This window comes from Pinus tabuliformis, chromosome 5_2, assembly GCF_031772625.1.
Source record: "Pinus tabuliformis cultivar Carrire ecotype Pingquan chromosome 5_2, CPIR1, whole genome shotgun sequence".
Classification (NCBI taxonomy): domain Eukaryota; kingdom Viridiplantae; phylum Streptophyta; class Pinopsida; order Pinales; family Pinaceae; genus Pinus; species Pinus tabuliformis.
In genome coordinates this window covers 1,039,433,817-1,039,453,476 of record NC_142306.1, presented here as the reverse complement: position 1 = coordinate 1,039,453,476, position 19,660 = coordinate 1,039,433,817, and the positions used below count along the sequence as shown (strand labels likewise).

General features: G+C 36.3%; 1 protein-coding gene across 1 annotated transcript in view; it reads left to right on the top strand.

The window, feature by feature from the left end:
• Positions 1-7,756: 7,756 nt before the first annotated feature.
• Positions 7,757-19,660, top strand: part of LOC149162777 (putative mitochondrial adenine nucleotide transporter BTL3) — a 126,163-nt gene continuing 114,259 nt past the window's right edge. The window contains exon 1 of the mRNA XM_089435279.1: positions 7,757-9,088. Coding sequence (XP_089291405.1) covers positions 8,346-9,088 — 743 coding nt within the window. The 5' untranslated portion in view covers positions 7,757-8,345. The remainder of the gene's footprint in view (positions 9,089-19,660) is intronic.

Below are 19,660 nucleotides of genomic sequence, written 5' to 3'. Positions count from 1 at the left end.
TGATAGAAGAAAGATTGTATTTTTAGCCATAAGTGAGGAATCCAACATAGAAAAATTAGAGAAGCAAAAAGAAAAAGTAGAAGGATAAAGTGTCGAAGGCTCAGTGGATCTTGAGGCAGAATTTATAGTGCATTAGAAGAAAGTGATAAACTTAGGAAGAAGAACAAGAGGCTATCCAAGGAAATCATCTTCGTCAATATTGAAAGAGCTAAAGCCAAAAGAGTGGAAGAAGTGTTGAGAAATTAACTAAAATAAAAGGAAGAAATTGTGAAAATCTTGAAGCATAAATTGTCTCATCAAGGAAAGAGCTATATAAGCTCAATAAAAACATGAAAAGATCTTAAACCCTGGATCCTATTCTTAGAAGTCAAAGATCACCATATGATAAGACCAATCTTGGTTATATGGGTGAGACCTCACACAAAGAAGATGCAAACACCAAGTTACTGGGTAATGAAGTTGAAGAAAAACCTGAAAGATCCAATCTCATCAAGAATAAGGACAAGATCTAGTAGGAGTCTAGAAACACCGCTACACCAAAAAGTTATGTTGACGCTCTCAAAGGTTCCATTCACAATGAAGGAAGCAATATGGTAAGGGACAATGACCAACAATTTGGATCATCTCCAAAATAGATCAACTTCAGAAGAACTATTCCATCAAGGCAACCAGACTCATCTAGGTATGAAACTATTATTCAATGTCGTTGTTTTTCATGCAAAAAAAATGGTCATCAAATCTCTAAAAACAAGCTCGTAGACATCAAAACCAGAGATGTTGATGATAGACAAAATCTTAATTCATTTCACCATGATCCAAATATAGTATAAAGTGTTATAGATACAACCATTTTGGACATGTGGCATGAGACTATCCTACAAGATCAAGAGAAGGGTTTTGGAAGAGAAACAAGAAGAATCACCAACAAAAAAATGTGGACTAGTTATTAGGCTCGAAATAGTCAAAGTCAATGGTTTGTTAATAGCAGGTTCTCTATACACATGACCAGAGCTCAAAATAATTTTATTTGTGTAAAAGAAGAAAAAGGAGGAAATGTGTCTTTTGGAGACAATGGATTTGTAAGAATCACTATAAGAGGCATCATAAGCCTTCACAATGGCAGGACTAAAACACAAAATGTTTTGTACATTGAAGGAATTAAACATAATCTTTTAAGTGCCAGGGAGATGTGTGATCAAAGTTATGATCTCACTTTTCATACTCAAGATTGTGAAATAAGGAAGATACATTCAAGAAGATTAGTGGGAAGAGCGATAAGGACTCCAAATAATGTATATATTATTCATTATATTCAAGGAAAAAAATGCCACATTGGGCAGATAGATGAGGATTGGTTATGACATAAAAGGCTAGGACACTTGAGCTTTGATAATTTGGTAAAAAATAGCAAAACACAAGTAGTGAGAGATATGCCCAAAATATTGAAACCAACAAGCACCATGAATCTTGTCAACATGGGAAATAGACAAGAGTGAGCTTCAAGTCAAAGGAGTGCTCGACCTCAAGGGCACTAGATCTTGTTCACATAGGTTTATGCAGACTAGCAAGAACACAAAATCCTACAAGGTGAAAGGTATTTTATGTTGTTTATTGATGATTATACTATAATGGTTTGGGTTTCATTTCTTAAAGCATATCAGAAGCACTAGATACCTTCAATCATTCAAAACCTTAGTTGAAAAAGAAAGTGATCTAGGAATCAAATGCCTAAGATCAAATAGAGGAGGCAAATTTACCTTAATTGATTCTAATGAATTTTTTGAGAAGTGTGGAATCAAGAGACAACTTTTAGTTGCAAGAACTCCACAACATAATGGAGTCGTAGAAAGAAAGAATAGATAAATACAAAAAATAACGAGAAAAATGTTGCTAGAAGTGAAATTAGCAGATAAGTTTTGGAAAGAAGTAATTGTTGCAGTAGTTTACATCATGAATAGAGCACAACTCTCAGTTAACAGTGATAACAAACCATATGAGTTATGGAAAGGCATGCCAATTTCAATTAAGTAGTTCAGGATTTTTGGAAGAAAATGTTACATGAAGATAAATGATGATAATTTGGGTAATTTGGGCAAATTTGATTCTATGGTATATGAGGGATTTTTCCTTTGATACTCAACAAGAAGAAAAGCTTACAAATGCTACGATAACAGACTACGGGAAGTTGTGGAATGTATTGATGCAAGAATATACGAAGCTTGGTGAGAGAAAACAATAAAATAAACAAATGAGAATATAGAAGATATCATCTATGTGGACCAAGAAGATATTATTACAAAAGAAGAAAAAGTAAAGGAAGAACAATATCCATCAAAGCCAACTTTTAAATTTGTGTAAAAACATCACCCAAAGAACCAAATTTTTGGAGATGTTAATGCATGAATACAAACCCTGAGAAGAATGACCAATTCACCACGAAAAGACAATCTTGTTTTGCTATCCAAGATAGAGCCAAAAGACTTTGCACAAGCTAGTGAGGATTAACATTGGGAAAATGCTATGGAAGAAGAATTGAAGCAAATTGAGAAAAATGGAACCTGAGAACTTGTGCCACAATCGAAAGATAAAAACACAATTGGGACTAAGTGGGGCATTCAAAAACAAGATGAAGGAAGAGGGGAAAATTATTAGAAACAAGGCAAGACTTATTTGTAAGGGTTGTGCATGAATTAAAGGAACTAACTGAAACTTCTGCTCAAGTTGCTAGATTAGAAGAAATAAGAATGTTAATTGCATTTGTGTGTTCTAAAGGCTTCAAAGTTTATAAGATGTATGTTAAATCAAATTTTCTAAATGGGCACTTAAATGAGGAAATATACATCAAACAACTGGAAGGTTCTGACTTCTTTGGAAATAAATATTATGTGTGCAAATTGAAGAAATCTCTTTATGGGTTAAAGCAAGCTCCTAGAGCTTGGTATGCTAGGGTAAACCACTATCTTCAGCAACAAGGTTTCAAAAGAGGGGTCCTGACAATAATCTATATATCAAGATGGAAAAGGGCAACTTATTAATTACACTTGTATATGTGGATGATCTCATCTTTGGAAGCAATAATGATGATATGAGTCAGGAATTTGCCCAGGAAATGTCAATGGTTGGGGAATTATCCTTCTTCCATAGACTACATGTTTCTCAAACTGACAGAGGAATATTCATTGCCCAAACTAAATACCTCAAGGAGATGCTCAAACGTTTTTGAATGGAAGAATTTGCACCGGTAAATACCCCTATGATTACCATATGCACTTTAAGCAAGGATGATGAATCTCCTGAAGTCAATTCAACACTTTACAAATCTATGATTGGGAGTCTACTATACTTGACAGCTTCAAGATCAGACATTATGCAGATAGTTGGAATGGTTGCAAGATTTCAATCAACACCAAAGGAATCACACATGCAAGCGGTAAAAATGATATTTTGATACTTCAAGGGCACACTTGATTTTGGCCTTTGGTATCCCAAGACTACATATTTCACATTATCAACATACACAAACGATGATTGGGCAGGTAGCACTGATGGCAGAAAAAGCACTAGTGGGATTGCATTTTTCTTAGGAGATTGCCTTGTATCTTGGTCAAATACAAATCAATGATCAATTTCTCTTTCCATAGCTAAAGCAGAATACATAACAACAACAATTTGTTGTACTCAAGTTTTTTGGATGAAACAAAGTTTATAAGACATCAAAGTGGAATATGATCAACCCATTGTCATTTTATGTGACATCAATAACGCAATCAATATCTCAAAAAATCCTGCCATGCACTAAAAAAAATATTCCAATTAAGTATCAATTCCTTAGAGAAGTCACAGAGAGGAATGTCAAGATGAAATGTATTGGTACCAAAGAAAAGATTGCTGACATCTTTACCAAACCTTTGCCTAGAGAAAATTTTGAATATCTCATGTAGAAGTTGGGAGTGACTTCTCATTTGCCTTAGTAAAGGATGCAAAAACTCAAGGGGAGTACCCTTTGCTATTAATGTACAAGGGGGAGAGAATGCAGATAGGGGGAGTAGTTGTTAGAAGACGCATATATCAAAGTATTGCCATTGATAACAAAGGGGGAGATTATTGAAAATGGTTGTTATTGATATCAAAGATTGTTCAAATGAAAGAGGAAATTACATGGTCAACTAGCATATTCCAAGATCTATCCAATGGTATATGACACTCCCTCATATTCCATAGGAATGAGGAGATACAAAATATTTTGCCAAGATGACCCAACCAAAATACGAGTAGGCACCATTTGTATACCCTATATTTGAAGTCGTTTATACTCCAATTACCTCGCTGAAATGGGAATATAGGATATATGCTTAGAAATCTTATTTTGACACCTTTCCAAGGATATATGACACGCCTTCTAACTCCTCACGATTGAGGAAAATTGAATTTTTGAATATTTAGTATACATTCTGCTAGTTGCACTAGTCAGGCTAGCCAATGGAAAAATCGACCCTAACCCAACATCCAAATGCACTATAAATATTCGTGAGAAGGAGCATTTCTAACTACTTGACTCAAGCATTCGATTTTGTGTTTAGGAGAGTGAAAGAGCAAGTTTGAAGTTCATACTTCATAAACCTATAAGAAGTGAAGTGAAACTGAGTTGAAGCAACTTTCTGTGGAAGGGTTTTTGGCATTGTTCTTGGGAAGGGTTTCTAGTTTTTTTGAGGTTTGTTTTTGAGGGTCGAGTACAAATGTCTTTGGAGGCCAAGTAGGCCGATTTCTAGTTAAGTGAAGGTTAAGCTTTAGGCATGTCTTGAGGTCCAATTATTGTCTGTAAAGGCTGAGTTTGAGGGCTATCTTGAGGGCTGAATTCTGTCCCCATAGAGGCTGAGTTCAAGCATGTCTTGAGGTCAAGTTGCAGTTTTGAATTGAGGGTCGAGTTCTGTCCTTGTGAAGGCTGAGTTCTAGGGCTAAGAATTGTTGTTTGAAGACTAAGTTTAAGGGGACAAGTTCTGCTATTTGAAGGCCGAGTTTCAGGGTTGAGTTATGCTATTTGAAGATATAGTTCAAGGCTGATTTGAAGGCCAAGTCCTAGTGTTTTGAAGGCCAAGTTAAGGCCTGATTTGAAGCTTAAGTTATGGTGTATTAAAGGTTGAGTTCAATTTGGAGCCTACAATTACTGTAAGTTGGTGCTTATTGAGGACTGGTGTCTTCATCTTCTTAACACGTTGGAGCCTGCAATTTTTGTAAGTTGATGTTTATTAAGGATTGGTGTCTTTACAAGAGATTGTAATAAATTAAAGATTGTTTTCAAGTATTTCTTCTTCAAATTTTGATTTGCACTTTAATCTCTGTATACATACATTGTGGATGATTGATTATGTGATGTGAATTCAGTTTCAAGAATAACTAAGTGAAAAATTGTCAAAAGTAACAAAACATTGATTCACCCCCCTCTCAATATTTCCACACTGTTAACCCTAATTATAGATCCTAACCCCAATGCAAAAAAGACACTCAAATTTGTGACTCCCCCAACTTTGAGGGAAAGATAAAAAGTTTCACATTTACCTTATGACTGCTTGAACTATCCCTCAAAGCTAACACTCCACACAAGTTAATAAGAAAAAACCCATGTGTTGTAGACCAATTGGTTTGCGTGAGGTTTAGTCCCCGCTCAGTCTCTCAGGTTCAAACCTCACGGGGAGGAGTTGAGGATGGAAGCCACTTTGAGGGAATTAAAACTATCCCAAGGGGCATCCAAGCTTGACCAAACTTCACATAAACCTAATGATAAACATCCATCCTAGTGATAAACATCCAATTGTAAATTAATCATTCTTCTTCCATTCAATAAATAAACTACCCTAACCTAAGCTCAATCTAATAAAAATAAAAAATAAAATTAATAACCAAAAAATATATATCAAAAAAATATATATTTTATAATATCAATTTGTTATTTGATTAAGTAAACTTTAATACTCAAGCTTAAAAATGGTTAGATGAGTGATGTCATTGACAATACAATGCACCATGAAGCATTCATTCTATTAGTGATTCGATAACACGTTCATTTCACAATGGTTCCATTCTCAACTAAAAAAGTAGGGTCCACCATGTATCACCAACCGTTGCATTGAACACGTAGTCCATATCCCTTCTTTTAAAAGGAGACAATACATAAATTTGATACTCAGAGAATAATAAATCTTCCTTTTTGGCTTTTCACTAAAAGTAGCATTTTCCTATATTTACATCTAATGGTGATTTAAATATGTTTTTTGGCTTTAATTTTTTTTGTTTCCAAACGTCCATGTGAAAAAATTGTTATTCAAAAGTCCAAAAAAATGGCACAAGCTAACGAACTTGCGATAGGGCATTAAATGCTTGTTTAACTACATGTTCCATAATGCGATAACACATCGTCATTATTTTTTATTTATCTACTTACCAAGTAGGTGTGTTATTGCGTTATAAAACATATAGCTAAACAAACATTTAATGCCCTATGGCAAACTCGTTAGGTCTTACCCAAAAAAAATGCCCCGCCAGATTACGTATTCATTCTATTAATAATTTTATAAAATATAGTACAGTGATGTGTGGTTTGACGGTAAGTCACTTGGGCTATGCCCGGGCAGACCGAAGTTCAAATCTCATTGAGTACATTTAGCAGCCTGCTGTGGTGGCGGCTAGAGGGGCGGATTCCCCTTTCCCGTTGAGTCTGCTCTTGCCAAAATCATAGGAACTTAGTATAACTGATTTGCAAGTGATTGGTTATGCTCTTGGTGTTATAGTGGCAGCGTTCAGGTTTGATCCTGAGTCTCTCCTAGATTAGGCTAGACAGTTACCGATTCACCATGTGGTATAAAAAAAATAATTTTATAAAATATAAATTAAACTTGCCATCCAAAAGTTTATAACGTATTCATTCCATTTATAATTCTATAAAATATTCATTTCATAAAGTTCCAATTCTCAACTCAAAAGTGGATCCCACCACATGTCATCAAAGGTTGTTGGTATTAGATACATAGTCCAACGCTTACTTTTACCTAAAAAAAAATAAAACAAAAATTGATGATGGTTCCTTAATGTTCAAAAGTCATGAACTTTGTTTTTATTTAAAATTTAAAATTTTATTATATTTACTTTCTCATCATCATTATTTTTTTAAAATAAGTATAAAACTATTGTTTAAAAATTTGATTAGGGTTAAAAGTCATCAACCTTAGTTTTTTCGAAAATTATATTTTATTATATTTACTTTCTCGTCATTATTATCTTTTAAATAAATATAAAATTATTGTTTAAACTTATTTTAATATAGGAAACTTGTTTTTCAAACATTTATGTAAAAAATAAAAAAATAAAAAATAAAAATTATTTTAAAATCAATGAAACTAAAGATAACTTATAAAACAAATTACTTCCTCAAATTGATTAGACAGATTACTTGTATAACAAATTAAATATTTTTTTTTATTAAAATTATTTTAATAATTTAAACAAAAAAAAATATATAGTCAATCAAGCGTTTCTTGAGTGGGTAGAAGTAGAAATAGAATTCTACCTACCCAGATTCCATTCCTACTAGTAACATTTAGATCATTTCAACCTTAAACCCCATGAAAGTCCATTTTTTATTTTTTCCCTCATTTTTTAAAAAATTAATAAAAAACTGTATACACAATCACATCAGTAATAAATTACAGAAATATCTCAAATAAGAAAGAGACTGTTAGACATGTCACCAATACCACAAACGATGCAAAAAATAGTGGAGATGGTGTCACTAGACTAATGGGGAAGTGGGAACTTTCGTGTAGGTTCATTTCAAATTATGTCCACAGAAGTTTGAAATTCTGGAACTTTAGAACGTCGTAGGACGGTGAAGGAATTTAATTACGGAAGCAGAGGGCCAGCCGTCATGGCGGACCTTCTGATACCCAGCGCTTTTTCGCCCTGCGTACTGATGCCTGGTACGAGATAAAAGTAAACAAAATCGTTCGTTCATTCGTGTGCTACAACTGCCTTTCTTCCAGGCAGCGGTTAATTTTCCCGGGCGTATTATTCCAGTTGTATCCCTCCCTGTAATTGCGGTTAGGGTTTCCGAGAAGATATTATCTGGTTGAATCTTTCTTCGCACATCCATGTTATAGAATTGTATGCTGGGTATTGTTTACGCTGTTTTCCAATCAAGCTCCTCCCATCCAATGACTGTATGCCACTCAACGTTTCATTCCGAGGCTCATATTATGTATCTCTCTCTTTGCTTTGAGATTGTTACAGGGGTTTCGAATCAACCGTGCCACTGAGGGTTTTGATTTCAGAGAAACCATCTGTGCGCGTGTAAAATGCCGGAGAGCTTGAGACTGAAGAGAGTATCAGCTCAGGGGACAGGTCATAATTTTGGGGATTGTTGGTCGTCTTCTTTTTATAAACATGATGGAACCGAGCCATTTGAATTTTCATATTCATATTGCCCGGGTGGGCTGTTTGTCGATTCCAAATTCGCTTCTTCACACCTATTGACCACCAACTCTGATAAAATTGGGGTTACCTCTGTTCCTTTCGCCTCCCTGTCAACGCTACTCACCCATTTAGGTGCTCAGCATGATCCCTTGTTAAACAAACGTGGAAAATCTTGCACGCCAAGCAATCATCAACTGAGCCTGGCAAAGGGCCTTTTCTCTTGCGCGTCATCGTCATGGGGAGATTGCATACAAATGTTCTTCACTTCAGGAAAACAGCTCCTTTCTGATTCGGGGACAACGAAAAATGGCTCTCAGGGTTTTCGGAAGAGGGAAAGAAAAAGGAATCTTAAGGGTGATCAGCAATTTCTATCTATTAGCTTGTCGATGAAGGACAATGACGATATTTTGAAGAGGTCTTTTTTGAACGATAAGAGCGTTGATGATTGTGTCATTGTGAAGGATGCCAAGGAATCCATCCGAAATATTGATATCGAGACTGAGGAACTCAGTGATCGATCTAAGCAAACTGCCATAGAGGATGCCGGAGTCAAATTTGGAGGGGAAAGTGCTTTCAATACTTCCAAGCATTTGTGGGCTGGTGCTGTTGCAGCAATGGTTTCCAGGTGTGCAATCTACGCTATCCTATTCAAGTTCTTGATATTTTTTTCTTTTAATGTTTTATTCAATTACCAAAACCATATTCATGTTCAGTACCATATTATTGACAAGGAGGTCACCCGTGAGAATCAATAATTCTAAAACTCGCAACTTAGGGCCACATCACATTAAGATGAAGCTTTTATACTGGAGAAGACCTGCCAAAATGGAAAGGAAAATAATAACAAATGATGCAGGAGGATATCTTGAAGTTTTAGCAATAAAAAATATCAGAGGCATTCCTTTAATATATTAGAGAACAACACCCTTGTGTTTTAAGATTGATTTATATCGAATAAAATTAGCTAGAAATTATTGTAATGGTAGAATTAGTAGAATTTTCAATGAAGAGTTTTATCACTCTTTTTGGTTACTCAGAGCTCTCATGCACTTTATACTCTGTTCAGTTTCTTGTTTGAAAAACAGATTTTGCTCAAATAAAAAAAACAATTTTATTTTGCATCTTCTTGAAAAAGATATCTAATTGGTATTATCTCCAAATTAATGAATAATAATATAAAAAGACACTTATAGAATAAGACATGATCACAATATGTAAATTGTATATGCATATTTTAACATTCGTTCATTCGTTGTGTATTAAACGTTAACAGGTTAACACCTTTTGCCCTTCAGGCTTAAGTGGTCCAAGAGTATTTACTTTCCTTTTGCACCGTTGTTTCTCATCATTTATCTCATCTGGTTTCAACTTCTTTGGTCATTCTTTTTTAATATTATTTATATACATTTTTATTGTCTTTCAAAGAAACATATATTTTTTTCTCAAGGAAAACCTCATGGGATCCCCCCTCTTCCACAGATTATCAAGTTGGTGGGTGTCTCAACTGTTAGTGACAAATAGCTCTGCTGGTAACCGTAAGGAACTCGACTGGGTTTGACACTGTGACTTATAGCCTCCCCATCGGCAACATGCCTTGGGCAGATTGCTCAACCAATTGAGATAACCCTTGGATCTATTCAAACAGATATTTTTTCCAAGGAAAACTGCATGGGACCCCCCCTTATGCAAACAAATATATATACACACTCATGTGTCCATACAAGTGCATGCACACACACAATTTTATTCTAATTGCCCACAAGGTCAATTTGCATCTGGTACCAAGGTGTTTACATACAAAGCCAAATCCTGCAAGATGTTTCCTGCAGCAAAACTATAATAAAATATTTCAACAGAAGATTACAACAAAAAAGAGACAAACCAAAGGGTATGATTCAAGATTATGGTGCAAAAAAATATTGGACTCATCTTTACTCTGCTCCTCCTCACTCAATATATCATCCTTCCACTGCTGATCCCTGGATCTTATCTTTGGACCACATCTATCTCACTATCATAGTGACTGTAGTTCACCTCCTCTTGGAATTCTATTTTCTAAGTGCTGATCTGAATTTTTGACCTCTCTTTGATGTGGGCTTTATCCTTGCAACTCATCAAGAAGTGCTGATCCATTTCTACTTGCGGGAAAATTCTCTAGGGCTAGGGTTGAAATCTCCAACAAAACATATCATAGAATTCAACATACAGACTCAAACAAGCATGCATCCAACTTGAATTGACGAAGTAGGTTTGATGTACATAACCATAGGTCCTGCGGTTGTTGATGTTCCTGCAGGGTCCAGACCCTAACTTCTCCTCTTGAAGTTGCTCACCTGTAAGATGAATGAGAAACCGGACATGGATCACAACATTCATAGTGTATATGCATATAAACAAGAAAACCATAAAGATTTTCGTTATACATTCACATTCATAAAAAATAGACAATTCAAATAATAAAGGAATATGAGTCTCTTTATTGAAATAGTAGCAATAAAGAGAGAGTCATGATATGATTTTATCCAAGTTGCTGACACTAATGGAATCTTCCTCCGGATCCTTCCTACTCGGGCCAACGAAGACCTCCTGTCCAACAGTAGCAATGAGATGCGAGATAAGGGAGCTCAACATTAATGCAAGGAAACTAGGGTTTCTTTGAGATAGGGAAGTGCAAAGAACACAAGATAACATAGACCAATTTAAGGGGAAGTTTGGCAGAGTAAGTATGCCATAATTATGATGCATTTGAGGTGAATCCATAGGGTGCATTTATACCACCAAAACTAGTTAAGTTGGTTATACTAAGGGCTCCAATAGGTGGGTTTCCGGTCTAACCCATAAATCCGCCCCGGAAAATAGTTGAATTATATATATTTTTTCAAATTTTAAAAGTCTGTATGCAGGAAGCTTTCAAAGGGAACATACACGTTTTTGTAGTGGGAAAAGTGCGTATATATTTTGAAAAATGCTTTTTTAAGATTAGGACATGTCTGCAAAGGAAAAGGGATTTTCCCAAGACAATCACGAGCATCTGATGAAAAGGAGTGGCAAAAGATGCTATAGCAATTACCACTTATCATTTTGGACATATCTGTCATGTTTTCCTCTCCCGTAGTGTTTATGGCTACACTCATCTTTCTTGTGTCACACCTCATCTATGCAAGTGGGTACTTAGTTGAGCTATTAGCTTCTTTTTTGCCAGAGATGTCAAGCTCTCCCCATGCATGTTGAACTTGTCCACATGGTATTGCTACTTTCTCTTGGTGTTTTTCCTCCACTTACTTGCCTTATAACATTCCCATCGGTGAATTTTTAATTCCTTTCCATCCATTGGGCAATTATCTACCCTTACATTCTATTCCTCAAGCCATTGTTTGTATAACACTCGCCATGTTTTGTTCTTTCTACCTAACACTTTTTGGTTGAATTTGATTGCTGTCCATGGCTACCACTCTTTTGTGATATTTAATAGTAGTCTTCTTAGTGCTTTTAGTTTTATGGGATAGAGTCCCGTCTCTTCCACCAGGGTCTCATATAGAGTGTTGTTTTTAACTGTTAGGAACTTGTTATCATGCGCTTTTGTACACTCTCTAGCTGGCTTCATCATCTCTTATTTGTATTAGCTCCCCTTACCTCAAAACCATAAAGGAGTACAAGGATGACAAGTACCTAGAATAACATTCATATCTTGCCCCGTTTCCATTTCTCCTATACCTTGTGCTTAATCTAGAGTGAAAAGATTGCTTTCCAATCCCCTTGAAACCTTTTTTGGGTGCATATATTGCAATTAGCGCCTCATTGAATTCCAATGCAAGATATTTGTAGTTCTTGGTTATTTTCGATGACCCTCAAAGAGAGAGAGAGAGAGAGAGAGAGAGATCATTGCTACTAAGTTTTGTTCTCATCGATTTTCCTTTCCGTCATTGCTAGCTTGTGTGCCATTTGTTGATCATCATCAATTGTTATTCCCACCATTCATGATCGTATTTGTTCTAGCTTATTTCCCTTACTCCAGGGAAATGTTTTCCTCTTTCATTATTCATGCATGTATTAAAAAGTTAGACCACCTTTCTGTATTCATCCAAGTCATTTCCCATTTACCTCACCTAGAAGACTAATGTTCTCTTGAGCTTTTCCATCCAACCTTCTCCCTTCTTTATGATTGCATTATCTACCTTGTGGTGTATCAATCATCTTATGGTGCTAGCAACCTTCACCCGTTTTGTAAGTTACTAGAATTTTGGAAAAGATGAATATCTTTGTCTAGATATGGATATAGGATCCACCAAATTTTTTGAAAGCTAGGATTCAGATGCAACAAGGAAACTATAATGTAGCTAAGGAGGATAATATGGGTACCTAGGATGGTACTTGTTACAACAAAATCTAGAACCTTATTGCAAAGCTTAACTAAGTGATTTAGATAATGAACAACAATGGGAGTGTCACAATTGTCACATCAGTGACTACGCCCCTTGTTTTAGTGAGTGGTAGATATCTAATACAAGGGAGGCTTCCCTAGTAGATCTTAGGGATCAAATGGCTTAGTCAAACCAAGTCAAGAGCCCCCTGAGGGTTCGAATTCCATCACCAACACTTCAATGGATTATGCAATTAGGCTCTTGTAGTAGATCTTAGGGATCAAATGGCTTGGAGGGTTTGATTTCCATCATCAACACTTCAATGGATTATGCAATTAGGGTTTATGGTGATTTGAGAGGGAGTTTCCAAATTTGAGTTCAAAGGGTTCTATTGCTCTTTTAGAAATCTAGGTCAACCGATAAATTCTTAGAAAAAGTCCCCAAACACACACAATCAAGAAATTACAATTTGCTGAAGTAAACTACCATGAAAAATGAACAATTACAGCAGTGGACTAGTTTATAACAACATCAAATTTATTCTTGGAAACTATGATAATAAAGTGGAAAATGAGGGCTAAAAATAAGGGTAAATAAGAGAATTTATTACTACAATTTTCTGTGGTGAAATAGCATATGACAACACTTAAAACCCTAGTCGTCAGCCCTAATATGTGGTTGGAAAACACACATAAAATGACAATTTTGCTTTTCCAATATATTTCAAATAAATTCTAACCCTAGTACAATAACATCCAAGACAATACATGCTGAAAATATATGATTTTATTATAATTAAACCTTGATTTACCCTAGAACAAAAGAAAAGGGAGTTTTAGAGATTTAAAGGATTGACATGAGAGATAAGACTAGTGCCTTACTCAATCCAGGGCTAATGGAGTCTAGGAGTAACAAAACTTTGTAAGACAAATAGATGGATGTGGGTACAAAGAAATGAAGGGAGACTAACTTGTGTCCCTTAATTGTCTAACCATAGCATCACACTATTTTCTTGGACAAATAAGGGAGGGAACTAAATCTAGGTCACTTGCAATGAGAATATCATGAAAAACTTTGTTTTAAGAGATAATAGCAACAAAACTTTGGTGAATATTTAGTAACTCTTATCCATCAATGATAAACAATATTGGAAGATGATGACTCATATTTAGTAGCACATATCATCAAAGTTCACCAATAATCATCCATTGAAAACAAACCATTAGTTGAATTTTGTAGCTATGGTCGGTCTTCATAATTAATGTTTTAATCCTTGAAATTTATAATGTAAGATATGTTCTTTATGTCATTTTGTCGTTAGCCCTTAAAATGATTAATATAAGACATGCTCTTCATATGTTCTTCACGTCATTTTATCGTTAGCCCTTAAAATGATTAATATAAGACATGTTCTTCATGTCAGTTTCAAAAGAGAAAACTTTGAATTTTGAATTTTTGGCTCCAAAGTTGTTAAGTTGACGCTCCTTCAAGTCAAGTCTTCCCCAGTGAAGAGACACACATTCAAGCTAGCAAAAACAATATATATAAGGCACTCGACTTCCTCCACAAGACACAATTCGATCACACACAAAACAAAGTATCCTCTGGGTATCAAAGCGAAGGAGAAGAAGAAGAAGGATGATGAAGAAGGATGAAGACATCTCAAGCATATTCTCTATCTCTCTTTTACTTTGCACGTGCGAGATTTTGGGGATATCCTGGGTAGCATGGCCGAAATTTTGGGTAGAAGGGCCAAGTTTCTAGGTAGTTTCTCGGACGCTGTATTTCGACCTACGCAGATTAGGTGCACTTGATATTGACTACCAGAATTAGGTGTATCTCTTGTTGAATTGAAGAATTTCTCTAAGGAAAAGGTTGTTGGGTTTTCCCAAGGTAAATGTTGTGTTATCTTTGTGCATTGTGATCTCTACTGTCCTCGTACATTTATGGTTGAATTTATGAAGTGTAATTGCTTAATGATGAACTGGAAGTGCTAATAGAATATATACATCATTAGATGTAATTATCAAATTTTTAGAAATTAGTGCTTGTATCTATTGCACTTGAAAAATCAACATGGTTTTAGAGCTTTGGTGAATGAAAGGACATTGAGATCACTTTTGAAGAGCTTTGGTAAAGGAAAGGGATTTGAAGAAAACTCTTAAAGAGACCTACATCTAATTGTTTGTTTATATCCATGGGTTCATCTCTGAAGTTAGAGAACACGTTAGAAGGAGCTTCAAATTTTAGACCTTGGAAGACAAGGATTGACCTCATTCTTGCAAGGTCACCAAAACTCCAGATAATGAAGGGCAAGCAAAATATGAGAAGGATGGCATCTTAGCCAGAAGTATCATTGTGGATTCTATCAGAGATCATTTGATTCCATATGTCGCAAACATTAACACCTCAAATGTTGATTTGGGGTAGAATCGGATGTGCTCTAGCCATGAAAATTGGTGGAGAGGCTAAAGCGCATGAGATCTCCAAGACCTAAAAATGGTTTGGGCAGATTGTACTCGGTTTGGAAGATATTAAAATAATCAATATTTTTAATGGAGTTCCCATGTCTAAACTTAGAAAAAATAAAATATTAATCAGTATTAATATAAAACTGGGTTAGAAGGTTCTAAAAGTCATGGATCAAGCCAAATCTAATCTTAGCCGTTGATTAGAGATTTAATCTCAGCCATTGAAGGACCAACAAGAAAAGTATAACAAGAGGCTTGAGGGTCAGTTGGAGAATACACCAGAGTGATCAATCATTCAATTTACTAGAGCGGGGTTGCTACGTAAAGTTGAATTAGTGATCAACAACGAGGGGCAGTGAGTACTAGACAGAGAGGCAAAGATAGTGCCGAGAGACCAGTGCAGAGGCAGAGAGGCAGACGCAGAAGCCAGAGCATGCCACGCAAAGCCCAGCAGAGACATCGCAGAGGCCAGAGGGCCTGCGTCATCCACGCAGAAGGCAACAAGAGTGATGTAGAGTGTCCTAGAGCTTGTGCAGTGCCTCAGAGGGCTGACGCAAAGGGTTCTGAGGCTGACGCAGAGGCCAGGAGGGCTAACGCAGTGCTTCAGTGTTGCTGGAGAGGGTTTCGTGGGGCAGGTTTTCTGAATACCTGCTTTCGAATAGAGAGGTATTATTGCCGATTGTTTTTCTCTGTCGGGTGAGCCAGTTTGGCACCCAATTGTACTCAAGGATATACTGCATAATAATAAACCCTCATAATTGCTGCACCGATTTTCCCGCATTGGGTTTTTCTGAGGACGAGTTGTCCAAAAATAACAGTGTCACTTGTGTGTTTGTTTTCTTTCAGCTGTTGATCTGTAGATGGTTGAGACTGTATTGTGTTTATTTCGTTATTTATATGTTTTAAATAACTTGTTCATAATTAACAAGTAGAAGAAATAAACCAGAAGAATACAAATTAAATTTCTAACGGATAGACTTAGAAATTTCAACATCAAAGAAGATGTATGATGCTCAGTTGGATTATACACCATCAACAACATTGGTGAAGAAATGAGTTTGAAGAATGAGCTTTGTGATGTTAAAATGTTAAGAAATGATTCCGCGCCTTCATATTTTAGGAGGATCTCTCAACTAAGAGATCAACTTCAAGCAATTGATGAAATCATTTCTGATAAAGAACTTGTGACTACAACATTCAATGGTTTACCAGACTCATGGGACTCATTTGCATCTAGTATATGTGGTAGAAAGGAAACTCCAAGTTTTGAAGAACTTTGGACCTCATGTACTCAAGAAGAATCTAGACTTATATCTAAAGGAAGGATTCAAAAATCTGGAGAAGGTGACTTTCAAGCATTTGCAACATGATCCAAGAAAGCTGAAGCAAGAAATAAGTTTGGCTTCCAAAGAAGAAATGAAGGAAGAAGGCCTGCTCCTCAAGGGTAGAATAATATGTTGAAGATTTAATGTTATCATTGTCACAAATTTGGTCATTATGGAAGCCATTGTCCTGAAAGATCGAATGATAGAAAGAGAAAGGGAAAGCAACATGCTACCACAACAAACATTGATGAAAATCCAAAAAAACCCAAGAATAAAAATCCAGGTGACAGATTTTTTTTATTTTTTTGCTCTTACAAGTTTTGTTGCAGATAGTGATGACTTGTGGTTGGTAGATAGTGGCGCCTCAAGGCACATGATAAGAGATCACAAAGATATCACAAGTTTGATGGAAAGTAGATTATCTCAAAAGGTAAAGCTTGGAGATAACAACAATTATGCAGTCAAAGTCGTTGGAACAACATCCATTGAGCTGGAATCAAGTGAAAACGTTCATCTTAGCAACATACTATATGTGCTAGGTTTGAAAAAGAATTTGGTTTCAATTTTATGTTTAGAAGATAAAGGATCTAGAATAACATTTATTGATGGACAATTCGTTGTATGGCCTGTTACCCACCATTTTGTGGGTGATATCCCTAGGAGATTTTTTTCTCCAAGATGGTCCTCAACTGGTAGCCAACAACCCCTTGCAACCACCAACTAGCTTGTTGTGCCACTTCTCCGCCACTTGAACCAACCATGTGGTCCCTCACCCATCTACCATGATCGTATGCTTGAAGGTGGGCCTTCCAAACCTAAAGGTATGCCTTGCCATTTGGTAATTGAGTATTGTAGTTTGCTTGTCATGGACACTTCTGAGCATGGATTAATGGGGGGATTTGGCGGAAATAATGCGCTAGGTCTGTGCTCTTGTCCCCTTTACCTCTTTGGGTGTTAACCTTGGACTCTAGTCCTGTGGGATCTCTTTTATTGACCCTTGGTCTTTAGGGATGGTGTTACATGGGAAACCCTGATTTTAGTTGCGTGGCCCCGCTCTCTCATCCATATATATTACTCCTCTTCTACTCATTATAACCCCGTTTGTTATGAAACCAGCTCAAGAAAAGATAGAAAAGATAGATCAACGCCTTAGAATTCAGCCTCTTCGAGGGGGCAACCTCCTTTACATTACATAAATGAACAATTCTTGGATGATTCAAATGACAAAACCTCCTTTCTATATATAGGAGTCTAAGGAGTCACAATATAATCCAGCCGACCTAACAATAATAATATAAAGCCACAAAAATAACAATAGAGGGATTCTATGGGGCACAGAAATAACAATACGGGGGTAATAGGGGCACAACAATATAAATAAGGGGTATAACTACAATAGTAATGGGGTAATCACTAGTATTATAGGGACCCAACATGCCCCTCTCTTTCAAAAAAGTGTTGTCCTCAACGCTTGAGTAGTTCTGGATACTTCTGCATAAAATTCTCATCCTCCCATGTGGAATCTTCAGCGGATAAGTTCTTCCACTTGATAAGATACTCTGAAATTGATCGATTTCGTAGCTGTCGAGTTCTTGTTTCTGTGACTGCTTCCGGTTCCAATATAATTTTTCCTTCCTCGTCAAGTTCTGGCAATATTGTTTGAATTGGGAGCTTGTCGCCTATAACCTTCTTTAAACATGAAACATGGAAAACTGGGTGCAATCGAGAAGCTGCAGGAAGCTCCAATTTGTATGCCATAGTACCAATCTTTTGCAACACCTTGTACGGACCATAATACTTTGGTGATAATTTATTATCCTTCTTAGCTTGCTTTAGGGACATTTGCTTATATGGTTGTAGCCGTAGGAATACCCAATCACCTACATCAAAACTTCTTTCACTGCGATGTTGATCTGCCTGTTGTTTCATTCTATTTTGTGCCAACACGAGGTTATCCTTTAAGAGTTGGAGGACTTGTTGTTGATGTTCGATGTGATGTTCCACTGCCTGAACCTTAGAATTTTCTCTTAAATATGATGTGATGGATGGTGGTTGATACCCATAAAGTGCCATAAATGGGGTCATTTTTGTTGCTGTATGGAAGGAAGTGTTATACCACCATTCAGCCAGAGGCAACCATTTGACCCATTGTGTCTGTTTATCAGATACAAAGCAACGAAGATATCCTTCCAAACATTTGTTTACTATCTCAGTTTGCCCATCAGATTGAGGATGATAAGATGAGCTATGAGCTAACTGAGTACCAAGACAAGAAAATAATTCTGTCCAAAAATTTCCAGTGAAAATGGGATCTCTGTCACTTACAATAATCTTTGGGTTTCCATGTAGCTTTTGAACTGTTTCCATAAATGCAGTAGAAACTGTACTGGCTTTAAATGGATGTGATAATGCACAAAAGTGTGCATACTTGGTAAGTCTGTCAACTACCACCATGATGACACTCTTTCCCTCAGACTTGGGTAAACCTGTGATAAAATCCATTGAAACCTCCTCCCAACGTTGGCTTGGAATGGATAAAGGTTGTAATAGACCCGGTGTCTTAATTGTTTCAACTTTATTTTGTTGGCAAACCAAACATTCCGCCACAAACTTTTGAATATCTGATTTAAGGCCATCCCAAAAAAATTCCTTCTTAACCCTGTGGTAAGTTTTTAAAAATCCTGAGTGCCCTCCTAAGGGAGAAGTGTGCAATTCCATAAGAATCTTTTGTTTTAGCTGGGAATTCTTACAGAGGTATAAGCGATCTTTGTACCATAACGAATCATTTTGCCAGCTAAATGTATCAGAAGTACTGGAATCTTGTAGCTTTCGAATAAGTGCCCACACTTCTTCGTCATTCTTCCATTCCTCCCTTGCTTCGTTTATCCAATCTGGTTGGATAATAGAAATGGCACACAACAATGCTTCCACATCCTCATCCTTTCTTGAGAGTGCATCTACCACCACATTTTGCTTCCCTTTTTTGTAGATGATTTCAAAGTCATAACCCAACATCTTTGTGACCCACTTTTGTTGCTCT